Source organism: Ornithorhynchus anatinus, chromosome 11, assembly GCF_004115215.2.
Source record: "Ornithorhynchus anatinus isolate Pmale09 chromosome 11, mOrnAna1.pri.v4, whole genome shotgun sequence".
Taxonomy (NCBI): domain Eukaryota; kingdom Metazoa; phylum Chordata; class Mammalia; order Monotremata; family Ornithorhynchidae; genus Ornithorhynchus; species Ornithorhynchus anatinus.
The window spans coordinates 24,029,061-24,045,174 of NC_041738.1; the positions used below are offsets into that span (position 1 = coordinate 24,029,061).

Consider the following 16,114-nt stretch of genomic DNA (forward strand, 5'->3'; position numbering starts at 1 on the left):
ATGAAAATAATTGTGGTGTTTGCTAAATACTTACTATGTGCCAGGACAGTATAGTGCTTACATATTGTCAATTTCTGCCAAGAACCATACTAAACACTGGAGCAGACCCAAGATAATCAACTCAGACAGTCTCTGTCTGACATGAGGTTCTCATTCTAAATAGGAGGGAGAACCAGTATTGAATCTGTCCATCACTTTGCCCCCTCCTACCTCACTCCCTTCTCTCCTTCTCCAGCCTAGCCCGCAAACTCCGCTCCTCTGCCGCTAACCTCCTCACAGGGCCTAATTCTCACCTGTCCCGTCGTCGAGCCCCGGCCCACGTCCTACCTCTGGCCTGGAACGTCCTCCCTCCTCACAGCCGCCAAACTAGCACACCTCCCCCCTTCAAAGCCCTACTGAAAGCTCACCTCCTCCAGGAGGCCTTCCCAGACTGAGCACCCTTTTCCTCTGCTCCTCCTCCGCTCCCCATCTCGAATCCCTCTGCTCTATCCCCCTTCCCGCCCCAGAGCATTTGTGTGTATATGTATATATTTATGCTATTTATTTTATTAATGATGTGTATATATCTATAATTCTATTTATTTATATTGATGCTATTGATACCTGTCTACTTGTTTTGTTGTCTGTCTCTTCCCTTCTAGACTGTGAGCCTGGTGTTGGGTAGGGATTGTCTCTGTTGCCGAACTGTACTTTCCAAGCGCTTAGTATAGTGCTCTGCACACAGTAAACGCTCAATAAATACAACTGAATTAATTTTACAGGTGAGGAAACAGGCACAGAAGTTAAGTGACTTGTCCAAGGAAGTACAGCAGGCAAGCAGAAGGACTGGGACTCCAACCAAGGTCCTCTGACCTCCCAGGCCTGAGGTCTTTTATGTAGGCCACGTTGCTGCTTGTTACATCACACTGCACTCCAAAGGCACAGCCACTTCATGCAACAACTTGGATATCTTGCAATTGAACAAGTAACAAATAATAATAATAATAATGTTGGTATTTAAGCGCTTACTATGTGCAGAACACTGTTCTAAGCGCTGGGGTAGACACATGGTCATCAGGTTGTCCCACGTGAGGCTCACAGTCTTCATCCCCATTTTACAGATGAGGTAACTGAAGCACAGAGAAGTTAAGTGACTTGCCCACAGTCATACAAGTGACAAGTGGCAGAGCTGGGATTCAAACCCATGACCTCCGACTCCCAAACCTGGGCTCTTTCCACTGAGCCACGCTGTTTCCTTCCTTGTGACATGCTTTTCTTCTAGTTTTTAGCCTCAATCCAAATTACATCTAGAGACAGGATAGAAATTCAATGAGGCAAGAGAATTTATTGAAAGCTTAATCTGAGCACAGCACTAAATTAATTGCTTGGGAGAGTACATTAGTGAACACTTTTTTGTTCTGTTTGTGTATCTGACTACAGGTGCAGTAATATTTGAGAGGTTACGTGGCCCTTTACCCCTTTCCACTTCCCCAGTTCCTCTATACCATTAACTGCTCCCAGAGACAACACTATGTGACTTGCATATAAAGAGTGTAAGGAAAGGTTCTGCACACAGTAAGCTCTCAATAAATATGACTGATCGATTGATTGATTGAAGGGATGGAGGTGAGTTGTTGTTTTGGGTGGGAGGGGTGACATGAGGAGGAAGGGAGACTCTCTGTCCTGCAAACAGGCAGGATTCGGCTTTCCCAATCCAGCCGCAGCCCAAGGCGGTGGGGAAAGTGCTGCGGCCAGGGTGCATTTTGCCCTCAAAACCGCTGGTAAAATAAATTTACTCCTCCACCATTTTCTGAGCCGCGATCACCCTGGGAGGCAGCAGCTTGGCCTGGTGGAAAGAGCATTGGCCTAGGAGTCAGACGAGATGGGATCTAATCCGAGCTCCACCATGTCTGTTGTGTGATTCTGGACAAGTCGCTTCACTTCCGATTGTCTCAGTTACCTCATCTGTAAAATAGGAATTGAGACTGTAAACTCCAAGTGGGGCGTGGACTGTGGCCAATCTGATTAGTCTGAATCTACATCAGTACTTACTATAGTGCCTGGCACATAATAAATACCACAAAAAAACAGGGCTAGTAAACAGACAGTAGCCTGGCATACATGCCTCTAGGCAGACTCCTAGTAGCCTTCGCGGGATCCCTGGATCCTCTGTGGGGCCCGAAAGTTCATATGGGCCTGAGAGGGAGGGGGATGCAATGCCCAAGCAGAAGGCTTGCGCTTGATGAGACAAGAAAAACCAGGGCCACCAGACCCCTGAGCGGGGGTGGGGCGAGGTAACTCTTTCTTGGTGTGGGCTTGGTCTATGCGGTGCCATATTTAGTTCCGAGAAGGATCGCATACATCTCGCAAGCCAGAGGTGGACAACCCCCACTCTAACATATTATGCATTGGCTAGTCATATAAGGCTACACGTGTGTTCGAAAGTCACATGCCCCTGTGCCTCTGGGAGAAAAAAATGTTGCTAGAAATGGTCATATTTAGGGAAACACTTCCATTCCGCCTGTTTGGAAATAACTGTGTGGCCAGGAAACTGGCCTTTTTTTTTTTTAAAAAAAAAAAGGTATTTGTGAAGTGCTTACGATGTGAAGCAGTGTGGCTCAGTGGATAGAGCACAGGCCTGGGAGTCAGAAGGACCTGGGTTCTCATCCCAGCTCCACCACGTATCTGCTGTGTGATCCTGGGCAAGTCACTGAACTTCTCCAGGCCTCAGTTACTTCATCTGTAAAACGGGGATTAAGACTGTGAGCTCCATGGGGGACAGGGACTGCCCCTGATCGACTTGTGTCTACCCCAGTGCTTAGAACAGTGATTGGCACATAGTAGGCACTTACAAGTACCATTATTTTTATAATAATTATGAATCAAGCACTGTTGTAAGTGCTCCTCCCAGCCCCACAGCACTTATGTACATATCTGTTATTTATTTGAATTGTCTGCCTCCCCCACTCTAGTCTGTAAACTCATTGTGGGTGGTGAATGATTGTTTATTGTTTTATCATACTTTCCCAAGACTGTGAGCCCATCATTGGGCAGAGATTGTTGCCAAATTGTACATTCCAAGCGCTTAGTAGAATGCTTTGCACATAGTAAGTGCTCAATAAATACTGCTGAATGAATGAATGAGCTTAGTACAGTGCTCTGCACACAGTAAATGTTCAATAAATGCGACTGAACTCAGGTCCTCTGACTCCCAGGCCCGAGCTCTTTCCACGAGGCCACGCTGCTTCAGTCTCTCTCCTCGATTTCCAATTCATGGAGAATTGAGGGGTCCACAGTGGGGAAGGAAGGAGCGGGTGATAATTACACACCAACTAAACAGAAAGCTCTATTCCATTTAGTCTCAACTCACTGCTGCAGAGCTCAAAAAGACTGTGACCTTCCTCAGTGCGCACTGTGAAGAAAGGCAAAAAGCCGCACTACATTCGGGCAGCCAAGAGAACATTTGCAGGTTGAGACTCTTCTCCAGAGATTTTTTAAGCTTCTCTGCACACGGTGAGCACTCAACAAATATCACTGATTGATGCGTTGACTGATCTTTTGAGGCCCATTTAGGTACTGTCGAGCTTGAAAGGAGAGCGGTAAATGAGATCGATGATCTCTCCGGGTCCCTTCGAGCTCTATCACCCTTTGATTTTTTGACAGTTACGGTTGCCTGAGTTCTTCCACTTGGAGTTGTGTGTCCAATCTTGACATGTGCAAACAACTAAAGGGAAGGGAGGGACAACTTCTGTATGTTCAAAAGCTTACGGAATCCTCTCTAGCCAGTAAAGGGCACTCAATAAATATTGGCCCGCGATGACAATATGCTAACAAATGACTTCTGGCTCAAGTTATATGCACGGATTCTGTTCCAAGGAAAGAAATGGATGAGAGAAATTAAAGGTCTTTAGTAATTTTGATTGAGATTTAGCTCAAAAGAAAAAAAGCTCAAGAACTCTGATTATACTCTCAGCATTTTGATAAAATCATATATCTCAGTGTTCTTTTTATCAAAATGTTTATTAACACTAACTTCGGCAAACTTTTCAACAATAGTATTCTTGTTCAACTTTAACTAATGCTCTTAAAAACAAAACAATAGTCTCAGTAAAACATTCTATCTTGTGCATTTTGAACTGGGGTTTCCCTTGATCTGGGAATGCTCTCCAAATATAGTAAAAGTGAATACTCTCAGCTTGGGTTTTGGTCTTACACAATAATGCTAAAAAAACAGTTTCCTCCAAGCTTTTCAACCAAGTTGGTGAAACATCTGTTCAACACATCACTGGGGTAGACAAGTAATGAAATGCCCTGTGTCTGATTTGATTTTTTTTTATATGGATGGATAAAGCTAAAATATAAGAAACTGGAATGATTCAAGAATCTTCTGTTGTGGAAGTTTCTATTACAAGGGTTGCCAAGGTACTTTGCAGGGATGCTTTAGCTGGAGGAAGCAAGTACCGCTAGAAGACCTGGTGGTTAGGGTTGACCAACTGCTGAATTTGAGTAAGCAATATGATACTGCAAATTTAAAATGTCAATAAGAGAAAAAACATGACCTACTGGATAGAGCACTATCCAGCCTGGGATAGTCTGGGTCTGGGAGTAAGAAGGACCTCGGTTCTAATTCCGGCTCTGCCACTTGTCTGCTGTGGGATGTTGGGCAAGTCACTTCACTTCTCTGTGCTTCAGTTATCTCATCTGCAAAATGGGATTAAGACAGTGAGCTCCATGGGGGTCACTGATTAATTTGTATCTACCCCAGCGCTTAGTACAATGCCTGGTGTAGAGTAAGCGCTTAACAGATACCGTTAAAAAACAAAACAACAAAAACGTGGAATTGGGATGGATAAGCAATACTGTGACATGCAAGAGTTGGGAACTAATCAATTCTACTAGCCTAGACCCTTATGACAGTCCTGGGTTCAGTTTTGGATACCAAACTCTCAAAAGAATGTGGAGAAACTGGAGAAGTTTCAGAGAAAGGTTGCAAAAATTAAAGGGTTGAAAAGTAGGTCCTTGGTTGCCTAGTTAAAGGAAATGATAATGTTCTACTTAGAAAAATGGAGGCTGAGGGACAACTAACTCTTATTCTTCATTCATTTACTCGTATGTATTGAGTGCCTACTGTGTGCACAGCACTATACTAAGAGCTTGGGAGAGTACAGTACAACAATAAAAAAGCACATTCTCTGCCCACAACAAGCTTACAGTCTAGAAAGACATTAATAAAGATTTGCATAGAGAGGGTGGGGACCAGTTATCCATGTCCACTGACAAATATGCAGAATAAAAAGGACTTAAATTATATCACTAGGTATTTCATTTGGACACTAGAACTTCCTGCCTATCAGCAAGAAAAGACACTGTAACAGACACCGAGGGAGGGAATGGAGCATACAACATTAGCTATCCTTTTTGAAAAAACAAACCACCATCAGTCTTGAATCCTGCCTGGAGATAAGAGTCTGGGCTTTCCAGCTCAGATTAAGCCCACACCTGAAGTGTGGGGGTAGTCTGCTTTCTTAACGTCCTTCTAGTTCTATAGTTCTAAGAATAAAATCTTATTGATAATATATAGCCTTGTGGATGAAATAGCAAAAATCAGAATGAATAGTGCAAGGCTAGGCCGTGCACAGTTTTCAAAACCAGGCTATATCATTTCCTATGACTCTCAAAATGAAATACAACAATCACATTCACGTAGGAAGGTGCAGGATTTGTACCCTCAAGGAGTTTCACCAGGTAGTAGAGGGAATACAACAGGATAAGGTAATCGAATATATACATAAACCTTGAGGATAGGTATAAACATCTAAGTGCTAAACTGACCCCAAGGCTTACTCCAGTTATCACCCCATCTCCCTCTTATCATGCCTCTCCAGACTAGAGTGAGTTGTCTACCCAGTTGTCTCCAGTTTCTCTCCATTAGTTGATTAACATATGGAGGAGACATGATAGATCAAAACTGACTGGGGAATAATAATAATAATAATAATGTTGGTATTTGTTGAGCGCTTACTATGTGCAGAGCACTGTTCTAAGCGCTGGGGTAGATACAGGGTAATCGGGTTGTCCCACGTGAGGCTCACAGTTAATCCCCATTTTACAGATGAGGTAACTGAGGCACAGAGAAGTTAAGTAACTTGCCCAAAGTCACACAGCTGACAAGTGGAAGAGCCGGGATTCGAACTCATGACCTCTGACTCCCAAGCCCGGGCTCTTTCCGCTGAGCCACGCTGGGAAAGAGGAGCACTAAATCCATCACATTTATTGAGCACTTACTGTACAGAGCACTGTTCTAAGTGTTTGGGAGAGTACAATATAACAGAGTTGGTAGACACATTCCTTGCCCACAGTGAGCTTACGCTCTAGGGGGAGAGACCGACAATATAAATAGGTGTTGTGGAGTGGAGGGTGGGGTGAACACGAACCTCCAGTGGTTGCCCATCCACCTCTTCTAACAGAAATTCCTTACCAACCCACACCCTTCGCTCTTGAAATGTCAATCTACTCACTGTACCTCCATCTCGTCTATCTCGCCCACGTCCTGCCTCTGGCCTGGAACGCTCTCCTGCTTCATATCCAACAATCAGTTCCCCCACCTTTAAAGTTTTATTGAAGGCCCATCTCCTCCAAGAGGCCTTCCCCAACTAGACCCTCATTCCTCTTCCCTGGCTCCCTTCTGCATCACCGCTGCACTTGGATTTCCACTCTTTATTCACCCCTCAGCCCACAACACTTGAGCATATATCTGTAATTTATTTATTTATATTAATATTTCCCCCTCTGCCGTCCCCTAGACTGTAAGCTCATTGTGGGCAGAGAATGTCTACACTTATTGTTATAATGTACACTCCCAAGCGCTTAGTACAGGTGCTGAATAAATACAATTGAATGAACACAGTAAATGATCCATAAATAAAACTGATTGATTAAATCACCCTCTCCCTGTTCCAGGAGTCTGCAACCTTGAAATCATCCTCAACTCCTCTGTTTTTCAACTCTCCCATTCAGTCAACTGCTAAATCCTGCTTTTTCCCCAAGGTTCTTTCCCAGATCCACCTTCTCCTCTCCATCCACACAACCAACACTGGCTCTGGGTCTCATCATATCCTGATTAAACTCCTTTATTAGCTTCCTCACTTGTCTCTCAACCTCCAACATCAACACTTCATTCAAGGCTACATGTTGCCGCCCAGATCATCTCGCTGAAATATCACCCGGTACATGTCTCTCCACTACTCAAAAACCTCCAATGGCTACCCATCCCTTCCTACATCATCGAGCAAAAACACCTTACCACTGGCTTCAAAATTCACATGAACACAAACCCTTCTACCTTATCAAATCTCATCTTCTTTAGTTCATGCTGGATAACCTTTGAATATGAGAACACAGGAGGCCAGAAATAGAACACAACAGAACACTTGACCCCTCTTCGAGCCAATTTAATTCAGGCTATCTTGAAACTCCATCGAGTAACAGCAGGCCACCATCTAGGGTGGCAGAGAGGTTGATGGAAGAATAAAGACTTGAAGTAAAAGACTAAAGCCACTCACCTGTACTGCATATTTGTAAAACTGTTCGGACAGTTCTCCCAGCTCCTCTCTAGACTTCGATGTGTTGGGAAATTCTTCGAGCCGATCCAACTGCTCAACTTCGGCAATGGGGTAGGGCTTCTCCTTCAGCACTTGTACGATTTGGAAACGGCAGAGGCCTGTGATCAGCAAGGTATAGTGGGGCTTGGGCCAGTTACTACCCACTACCTGAACGGCCAATGCGGCTGTCCCAATCCTGAAAAACATTCCAAAGGCTGGTGTTACCGGCAAATGATAATCACAGAAACAACACAGAACCTCTCCGCGACGCCAGGTCATCTTACCTGTCTATTTACTTCATTGAGAAAATGCCCGGTAACAACATAAGGGGAATCGAACACCATCAAGAATGTTTGGAAAGTGAAAATTGCCCTTGGATCGTAATTTCAAGACCTAGTTCTCATCAGTTGGCTGTTGGAAGGGCCAGGTCAAGATCCCATATACGGCATCTTCACCTCTCTACCCCCCTGCCAAATGCCGCTACAACTGCCTAGGAGGACCAAACAGAAGGCAGGGCAGCAGTGTCCTCAACTGTGATTATCCCTTGCAAATTCAAACTTCAAATCTGGTCCCCTAAGTACATCATTATTGTGTCCAAGACCTATATCCCATGTCATATAAGCATTACCCTTTCATATTCTTTTTTAAAAATGATGATATGCCTTAGCGCTCTCAGGTATTTAACATGAAATTGTGCTTAACTGAAAGTATACGCTAAACCAATTTTTGTTCAGCAAAACAGAATCTGAACACAATTCTTTAAGCCTCAGGATTTTCTAATTCTATGATTCCCAAGGCAGAGAGACAGCCTTTGGGAAGAGGGACAGGGACTGGCTTAAAAACAGCCCAAGAGCAAGGGGGTAGCCAGGGTGAGAGGGACTGCCCCACCCTCAAGCTGTCACAAGAAGAGGAAAACTCCCTTTCTGGGTAGATCTGGGCAAGGATTCTCCAGTCCAATTCATTCAATCGTATTTATTGAGTGCTTACCGTGTGCAGAGCACTGTCGTAAGCACTTGGGAGAGTACAAGAATAAACAGACACAATTCCTGCCCACAATGAGCTTACAGTCTACCGGGGGAGAGAAACATTACTATAAATAAATTACAGATATGTATGCAAGTGCTGTGGGGCTGGGAGCAGGGAATGAGCAAGTCAGGGCGACACAGAGGGGATAGAAGGAGAAAGGTGGGCGTAGTCAGGGAAGGCCTTTTGGAGGAGGCGTGCCTTAAATAAGGCTTTGAAAGGAGAGTAATTGCCTGTCAGATATGAAGACGGAGGACATCCCAGGCCAAAGGCAGGACATGGGCGAGAGGTTGAAGATGAGATAGACAAGTTCGAAATACAGTGAGAAGGTTAGCAAAAAGGGGCACGGGCCTGGACCCCAAACAGGGGGGACCAGATCTATGGCCTTCTGGGGCTGGCAACCATCTGCCACAATCGGCGAGGTCCCCAGGCATGTACTGCTATCAACCAATCTAACAATCATATTTATTCAGCACCTTACTGTCTGCTCTGCTTGGGAGAGTACGACATAGCAAAATTGTTAGATAAGTTTCCTGCCCACAAAGAGTTTACAATCTAGAGGAGAAGTCAGGCATTAATAGAAATAAATTACAAATGTATACATCAGCGTGGTGATTAAAGGTACAAATCCTGGTGCAAGTGCCCAGTGCTGACAGCCCCCCCCAGGGGCTACCTTCTGCGGTCGCCTCCCCTTTTCTTATCCTCTTCCCTTCCCCTTCTCCCTAATGAGGTTTCATGACACAAGGTAAGGGGAGGAAACACTACAGATTGTATAACTCTTTGGTTTCATTTTCTTTGGTGGTTCTGCAATCTTCTTTGGTTCTATACACTGTGCTGCTACATGAGGCTAGTGGATGTGTCTACTACCTCTAATGTACTCTCTCAATCACTCAGTACCATGTTCTGCACTCAGGCACTGAAATAAACAGTACAGGCTGGTTGACTGATGACTGTTTGGGTTTCCTTTAGGCCCTAAGGGCTACTTCGTAAGCCTCCAGGAAATCTCTACAGTCTGTCTGAGGAACGCTTCTTCAGTTCAGGCCTAGAAAACAACCTCCAGTGGGATTCTGACTCAGGCCAGCCTAAACTGGAAATAGAGATTTGAAATGTGTACAAATTCAGATCCTTCATTTAAAAGCACATCTCCTCCAGGAGGCCTTCTCCAACTGAGCCCTCATTTCTCCCACTCTCTCGCCCTTTGGCATCACTTCTGCACATGGATTTGTACCCTTTATTCAACCCCACCTCAACCCACAGCACTTACATACATATCCTAGTAGCATAATGGGTAGAGCGTGTGTACTGGGAGTCAGAACGACTAGGTTCCAATTCCGGCCCCACCGTGTGACCTCAGGCAAGTTACTTCACTTCTCTGTGCCTCAATTACCTCATCTGTAGAATGGGGATTAAGACTGTGAGCCCCTTGCTCATGCCTACCCCAGTGCTTAGTACAGCGTCGGCACACAAAGTGCTTTAACAAATGCCATTATAAGAAAAAATCAATAATTGATTTTAATGTCTGTCTTCCCCTCTAAACTGCAATCTACTTGTGGGTAGGGAATGAGTCTACCAACTGTTTTTTGGTTCTTTTTATGCTATTTGTTAAGCGCTTTATTATGAGCCAGGCACTGTATAGAGTGCAGGGTAGATACAAGTTAATCTCGTTGGACACGGTCCAGTCCCATGTCCACTGCTATACTATACTCCTCCAAGTGCCCGGTATAGTGTTCCATACAGAGTAAGCGCTCAACATATATGAATGATTAAAACAGAAAAGGAGCTTATGACTAACTACCCTAATTTGAAAACAGAAGCAGCACGATCTCATAGAAATTTCACCCATCTGGGAGTTAGGGGACCTGGACTCTAATCCAGGCTCTACCTCTTGCCTGCCGTGTGATCTTGGGCAAGTCACTTAAATCCTTTGTGCCTCAGTCTCCTCAGCTACAATGGGATTACATACCTGTTCATCTGCCTCCTCAAACTGCGATCACTACACGGGACATAAACTGTGAATGACCTGGATTCTCTTGTATCTATCCCCGTGTTAATGCACAATGCTGGACACATAGCAAACTCCTAACACCACAATTTTTACTGTCCACAAACTAGTCATAGATCTCTGCTATAGACATACAGAATACAGCACGTCATTCGCAAGTGACTGTGGTGACGATGATCAGTCAACTCCAACTTGCCTGAAAAAAGGGACTTTGACAGCTAGCCCCAACCCAGAGTAGGAGCAATTAAATGCACAGATTGATCAAATCACTAATTTGGTTCAGATCATGATTAATGTGTTTACACAGTATTACGCTTGCACACTGTCTCGTATATAACAGGAAACTCCAACAGTCAAGGAACAGGATTCCTGAACTAAAGCATTCACAAACTAGAATTGAAGGTGGATTGAGGTAGGACACGTTTAAAACTCTTGAGATGGGCTTGGGGCTGGAATACTTCATATTTGGGGAAGTTTGTGGGAGTTTTCAGGACGGAGAAGGTAAACTGCTTTAACCATAGCTGTAAAGGAGAATGTTCCAAGTAAAAGAAAAAAATACTCAGGATTTATATTTTGCTTTTCCTCCTAATCAGAAAAATTGTAGGTTTTCAGTGTGGATGGTTTTCTATCTGAAATTGGTAACGAAGCTGCTAGAATACATCTTATTCCTCATTATTTTCTGAGCGAAAACTGGGAGGTTTGGAGGGACACCACCAACAGTAAGTGACATTTTGAGATGGTGATTCTTTGCAAACAAGAGTAAAATCAGAGCCTGCTCTTAAACTTATATGTTCACAGTGTTATTTAAAGAGTTTGAAAAATTTTGAGAGTCTCTTCAATTTAAAATCATCCTTTTACTGCATAGAAATCAATCAATAACATTTATTGAGCACTTAGTGCATGTAGAGCACTGTTCTAAGTCTTTTGGAGAACGAGGGAGGAAAAAGGCATAAGCTTACAAGAGTGATAGACCAAAAATAACTTACATATAGAAGGAAAAGCAGAATGGAAAGGTGGATAAATTAAACAGAAGAGCATCGTTACAAATCGATATGTACAAATGTGTTATGAGTTGCTGTGAGTGCTTCCAGTGGTGACAAGTTAGGAGAAGAAAAATGAATTGGTGAAAATCTCCTGGAGGAAGTGGGATTTCAGGATGATTTAGAGGACGGGAAGAGCCATGATCTAGTGGATTTGAAGAGGGAGAGATGGAGGGAGGGTAAGAACTGAAGGGTCGGAGGGGAGTGAAGTGGGAGAGTCGTAAAACCATACTCATGTCCAATAATTATGCCATTTGTTAAGCGCTTACCATGTGCTAGGCACTGTACTAAGCACTGGGGTTAATATGAGCAAATCGGGATGGGCACAGTCCCTGTCCCACGAGGGGCTCACAGTCACAATCCCCATTTTACAGATGAGGTAACCGAGGCCCAGAGAAGTGATGTGAGTCACCCAAAGTCACACAGTTGACAAATGGCAGAGTCGGGACCCTGACTTTTTGACTGCCAGGCCCGTGCTCTCCCCAGTACGCCACGTTGTTTCTCAAGGGCAAGATACTTTAGAAAAAGGACGGCGGACATGGATTAGAGTTTGGCCTGGAGAGGGGACGAGGACAAAGACAAGAGAGGAGGTTGAGTCAGTAGTCTAGCCAGTTCATGATAAACTAGGACTTTATCTATCCTAGCATTTATTGCTGCTTCTTTTTTCTTTATACACATTCAATTCTCTTGAACTTGCAGCAAAGACTTGGATACAGAAAGTTTGCCAGAAAGACAGGTGCTTTTAGAACACTGAAAGCGTTCTACAGCCTAGGCAAAGGTGAACAGTTTCCTAAAGAAATGTGTTCCCTTTGCTGTTCAATGTGAATTTGCAACTACCTAAAAGTGGGCGTAATTCAAAGCACTTCTTAAATGTAGTTGCAACCTTGTCTAGTAAATTATTACCAAAGTACAAGCAGGCGAAAATGGCTGATGTTCTCTGTTTCTAAAACATTTTGCAATGTGTAGCGTAACTCAAATTTAGTTATCCTGACCTTTGCCTTTCTAGAAGCGCCTGTGAAATTAAGGAAAAATTACACATTTCTGTGGGAGACGTAAATCTCTTCCTGCAAATGAATGCATGTCTCTTGGCTTAATATTAATTCATTCAACTGCATTTATTGCACACTTACTATGTGTACAGCACTGTACTAAACGCTTGGGAAAGTACAATACAGTAATAAACAGTGACACATCCTGCCCACAACCAGCTTTCAATCTGGGGGGCCGGAGGGGAGGCAGACATCAATACAAATAAAGTTACAGATCTATACGTAAGTCCCATGGGGCTGGGAGGGGGCAAGTACCCTCATGTCTGAAGAAACGTAACATTTTCTGTTAAAACGAGCACTACCTAGTTCATAAGCCTTGATTATATCTAAGGATCAAGGCTAATAAAGATACGATTTTACTACTGAAATGTCCAGGGAAAAAGCTGAAATTAGTCAAAATATTTGAGTAGGAAAATCACGCTCTCCTTCTGCAATATTTTGTTCTACACTGCATATTGATATTATGGCACTCATTCCTAAACCTTTTCGATCTTCATTTTCTGTTTTTCTGACACCCACTCACAATACAGTAAAACCTAAATATTTTGTCACCATAGGAGAAGCAGCGTGGCTCAGTGGAAAGAGCACGGGCTTTAGAGTCAGGGCTCATGAGTTCGAATCCCAGCTCTGCCACTTGTCGGCTGTGTGACTGTGGGCAAGTCACTTAACTTCTCTGTGCCTCAGTTCCCTCATCTGTAAAATGGGGATTAAGACTGTGAGCCCCACGTGGGACAACCTGATTCCCCTATGTCTACCCCAGCACTTAGAACAGTGCTCGGCACATAGTAAGCGCTTAACAAATACCAACATTATTATTATTATTATTATGTTGATTTTTTTTTAAATGCTGTTACATATTATTACATATATACGATATTAGTTGCCCTTTTCTGACTGTTGGAATCTAAGAGAACTAGTTGCTTTTGAAATCTCAAAACCCCCAAATAAACAATCGCTAGGAAATCAGTACTAAATGAAGAAATGATCCTGAATTTTTTCACTAGCTTTAATAGGACACAAGGAGTTTACAGCTGTTTGAGATAAGCAGACTCTCACTCCTCTCTCTAGCTGTCCCCTTAATTTAGAGTGAAAAAATCTGTGGCCTAATAGAGAGAACACAGGCCTGAGGATCAGTGGATCTGGGTTCTAATCCTAGTTCTGCCTCTTGCCTGCTGGGTGACCTTGGACAAGTCATGGTTTCTTTTTACCTGAGTTTTCTTATCTGTAAAAAGGTCTTTCAAATAAATACCTGTTCTCCTCCCTCTCAGACCATGAGCCAGAGGGAATGTGTCTGTTTATGGCTATATTCTAGTCTCCCATCTAGACTCTTTGTGGGCAGGCAAGTCTGTGTTATATTGTATTCTCTCAAGCATTTCGTACAGTGCTCTTTACACAGTGGGCACTCAATAAATACAACTGAATGAATGGGACAGGGCTGTGTCTGATCCGATTATTATTTACCTAACCGCTGAGCTTAGTATGGTGCTTGGCACAGAGTAGAAGCTTAAAACCACAATTATTACGCTTACTCTGCATTCATAAAAAAAAGAAAGGAAAAAAAAACCACAGGGTTTGCAAGACTATTTACAGCTGACATAAAAAGGTGAGAAATGCTCTAAAATAAACATCTCAGAAAATCTGATAAATCCTGATGGGGAGTAAAGAAGTCTCTGCATGTTTTCTTACTCTACCTACTTATTCGTATTTTATCACACCTTACTCTACCCACTGTGTTATTCATGAGAAGCAGCATGCTGTAGTGGATGGAGCACGGGCCTGGGAGTCGGAACATGATGGGTTCTAATCCCAGCTCCGCCACCTGCTGTGTGACCTTGGGCCAGTCACTTTCCTTCTCTGGGCTTGTTACCTCATCTGTAAAATGGGAATTGAAACTGTGAGCCCCCTATGGGACAGGGACTGTGCCCAATCCTATTTGCTTCTCTCCACCCAAGTGCTCAGTACAGTGTCTGTCATTTAGTAAAAGTGCTTAACAAATACCGTAATTAGTATTGTCTCTTTTCAGAGAGCAATGATCTTGGCTATCAGAAATTCCTGCATGCGACTCAGGAGTTTCTAACAAATCGACACCCGCCTCGCCAAAGGACTAGATGAGAAATAACACAGGAAAGCTTTGAGGAAGAGCAGAAAGGGGAGCAGAGGGAGACTGGCATATCCCAAGCACTTAGTGCAGTCATTTACCTTTAGTAGGAGCTCAATACATATCATCAACAATGATGACATCTATGGCTAAGCTTCTCCCTAGTTTTCGCTGCTGAGCTGAGGTGAGATTTAGCAATGCTAACTTGGTTTGTTCCTGCATCCAACAACTAAATCTTTTTCTAATTCCATATTCAGTCATTCATATTGCTTTTATTGAACACTGTGCTAGGTACTGGGAAGAGTTCAACAATTGGGATCCATAGTGGCCCAGGGGGAAGGGAGGACACCCAGGAGAACCCCTTTCCACCACCCCCTCACTGATTAGCTTGGCCTGTGTTTCCACTCTGAGCTCTCTTGGGTCCAACTCTTCCCAGCTGTCATCCCCAATCACCTTAGATCTGTAATCTTATGGTCATGGGTTCAAAGCCCAGCTCTGCCACTAGTCAGCTGTGTGACTGTGGGCAACTCACTTAACTTCTCTGTGCCTCAGTTACCTCATCTGTAAAATGGGGATTAACTGTGAGCCTCACGTGGTACAACCTGATGACCCTGTATCTACCCCAATGATTAGAACAGTGTTCTGCACATAGTAAGCGCTTAACAAATACCAACATTATTATAATTCCCTTCACCTTCGCCTTCCCTTCCCCCCATCACTGATTGGACCCTGTAAACCACTTTTAAGTGTTTTGGCTCTGTATCAGTAAAGCCCTCTCACTTTGGGAAATCAGGTATTAATATGAATTGCATTAATACCCAGATAAATACCCTTTAACCCATTGCCACAACTATACACAAAAAATAGCCGATGTTGGTTAGGGATCTTTAAGACAGCCTATCCATGGAATGAAAATAAAGAGACTTGTCTGTCTGAAGTGTATTTCTCAAGGTTAAGAATTGAATTAAGAGAAAAATTAAAAAGTCTGGCGATATCAGTTCTTTTTTTTTGGTCTCCCAAAAGCAGCCTGACATTCTACTGGGCCCTACTTGCCCATACTGAAGTTAAATAGCCCTTACCCCCCAATTAGACTGTAAACCCATCAAAGGGCAGGGACTGTGTTACCAATTTGTACATTCCAAGCGCTAGGTATAGTGCTCTGCACATAGTAAGCGCTCAATAAATACTATTGAATGAATGAATTTCAGGCAGTTCTTCTATAAGGCTGAGATCGAGCTCTTGATGATCTCTGCATTAAGGAAAACTAGCAATAAAGTATTCTTGCCTTGTTTTAACAGTTTCCACATGCATAAACAGAAGAG

The 16,114-nt window shown here is 43.5% G+C and overlaps 1 protein-coding gene across 1 annotated transcript in view; it reads right to left on the reverse strand.

The window, feature by feature from the left end:
• LONP2 (lon peptidase 2, peroxisomal) overlaps nt 1-16,114 on the reverse strand; it is a 139,601-nt gene that overhangs the window by 118,646 nt on the left and 4,841 nt on the right. Inside the window, exon 2 of the mRNA XM_029075905.2 lies at nt 7,542-7,776. Coding sequence (XP_028931738.1) covers nt 7,542-7,776 — 235 coding nt within the window. The remainder of the gene's footprint in view (nt 1-7,541; nt 7,777-16,114) is intronic.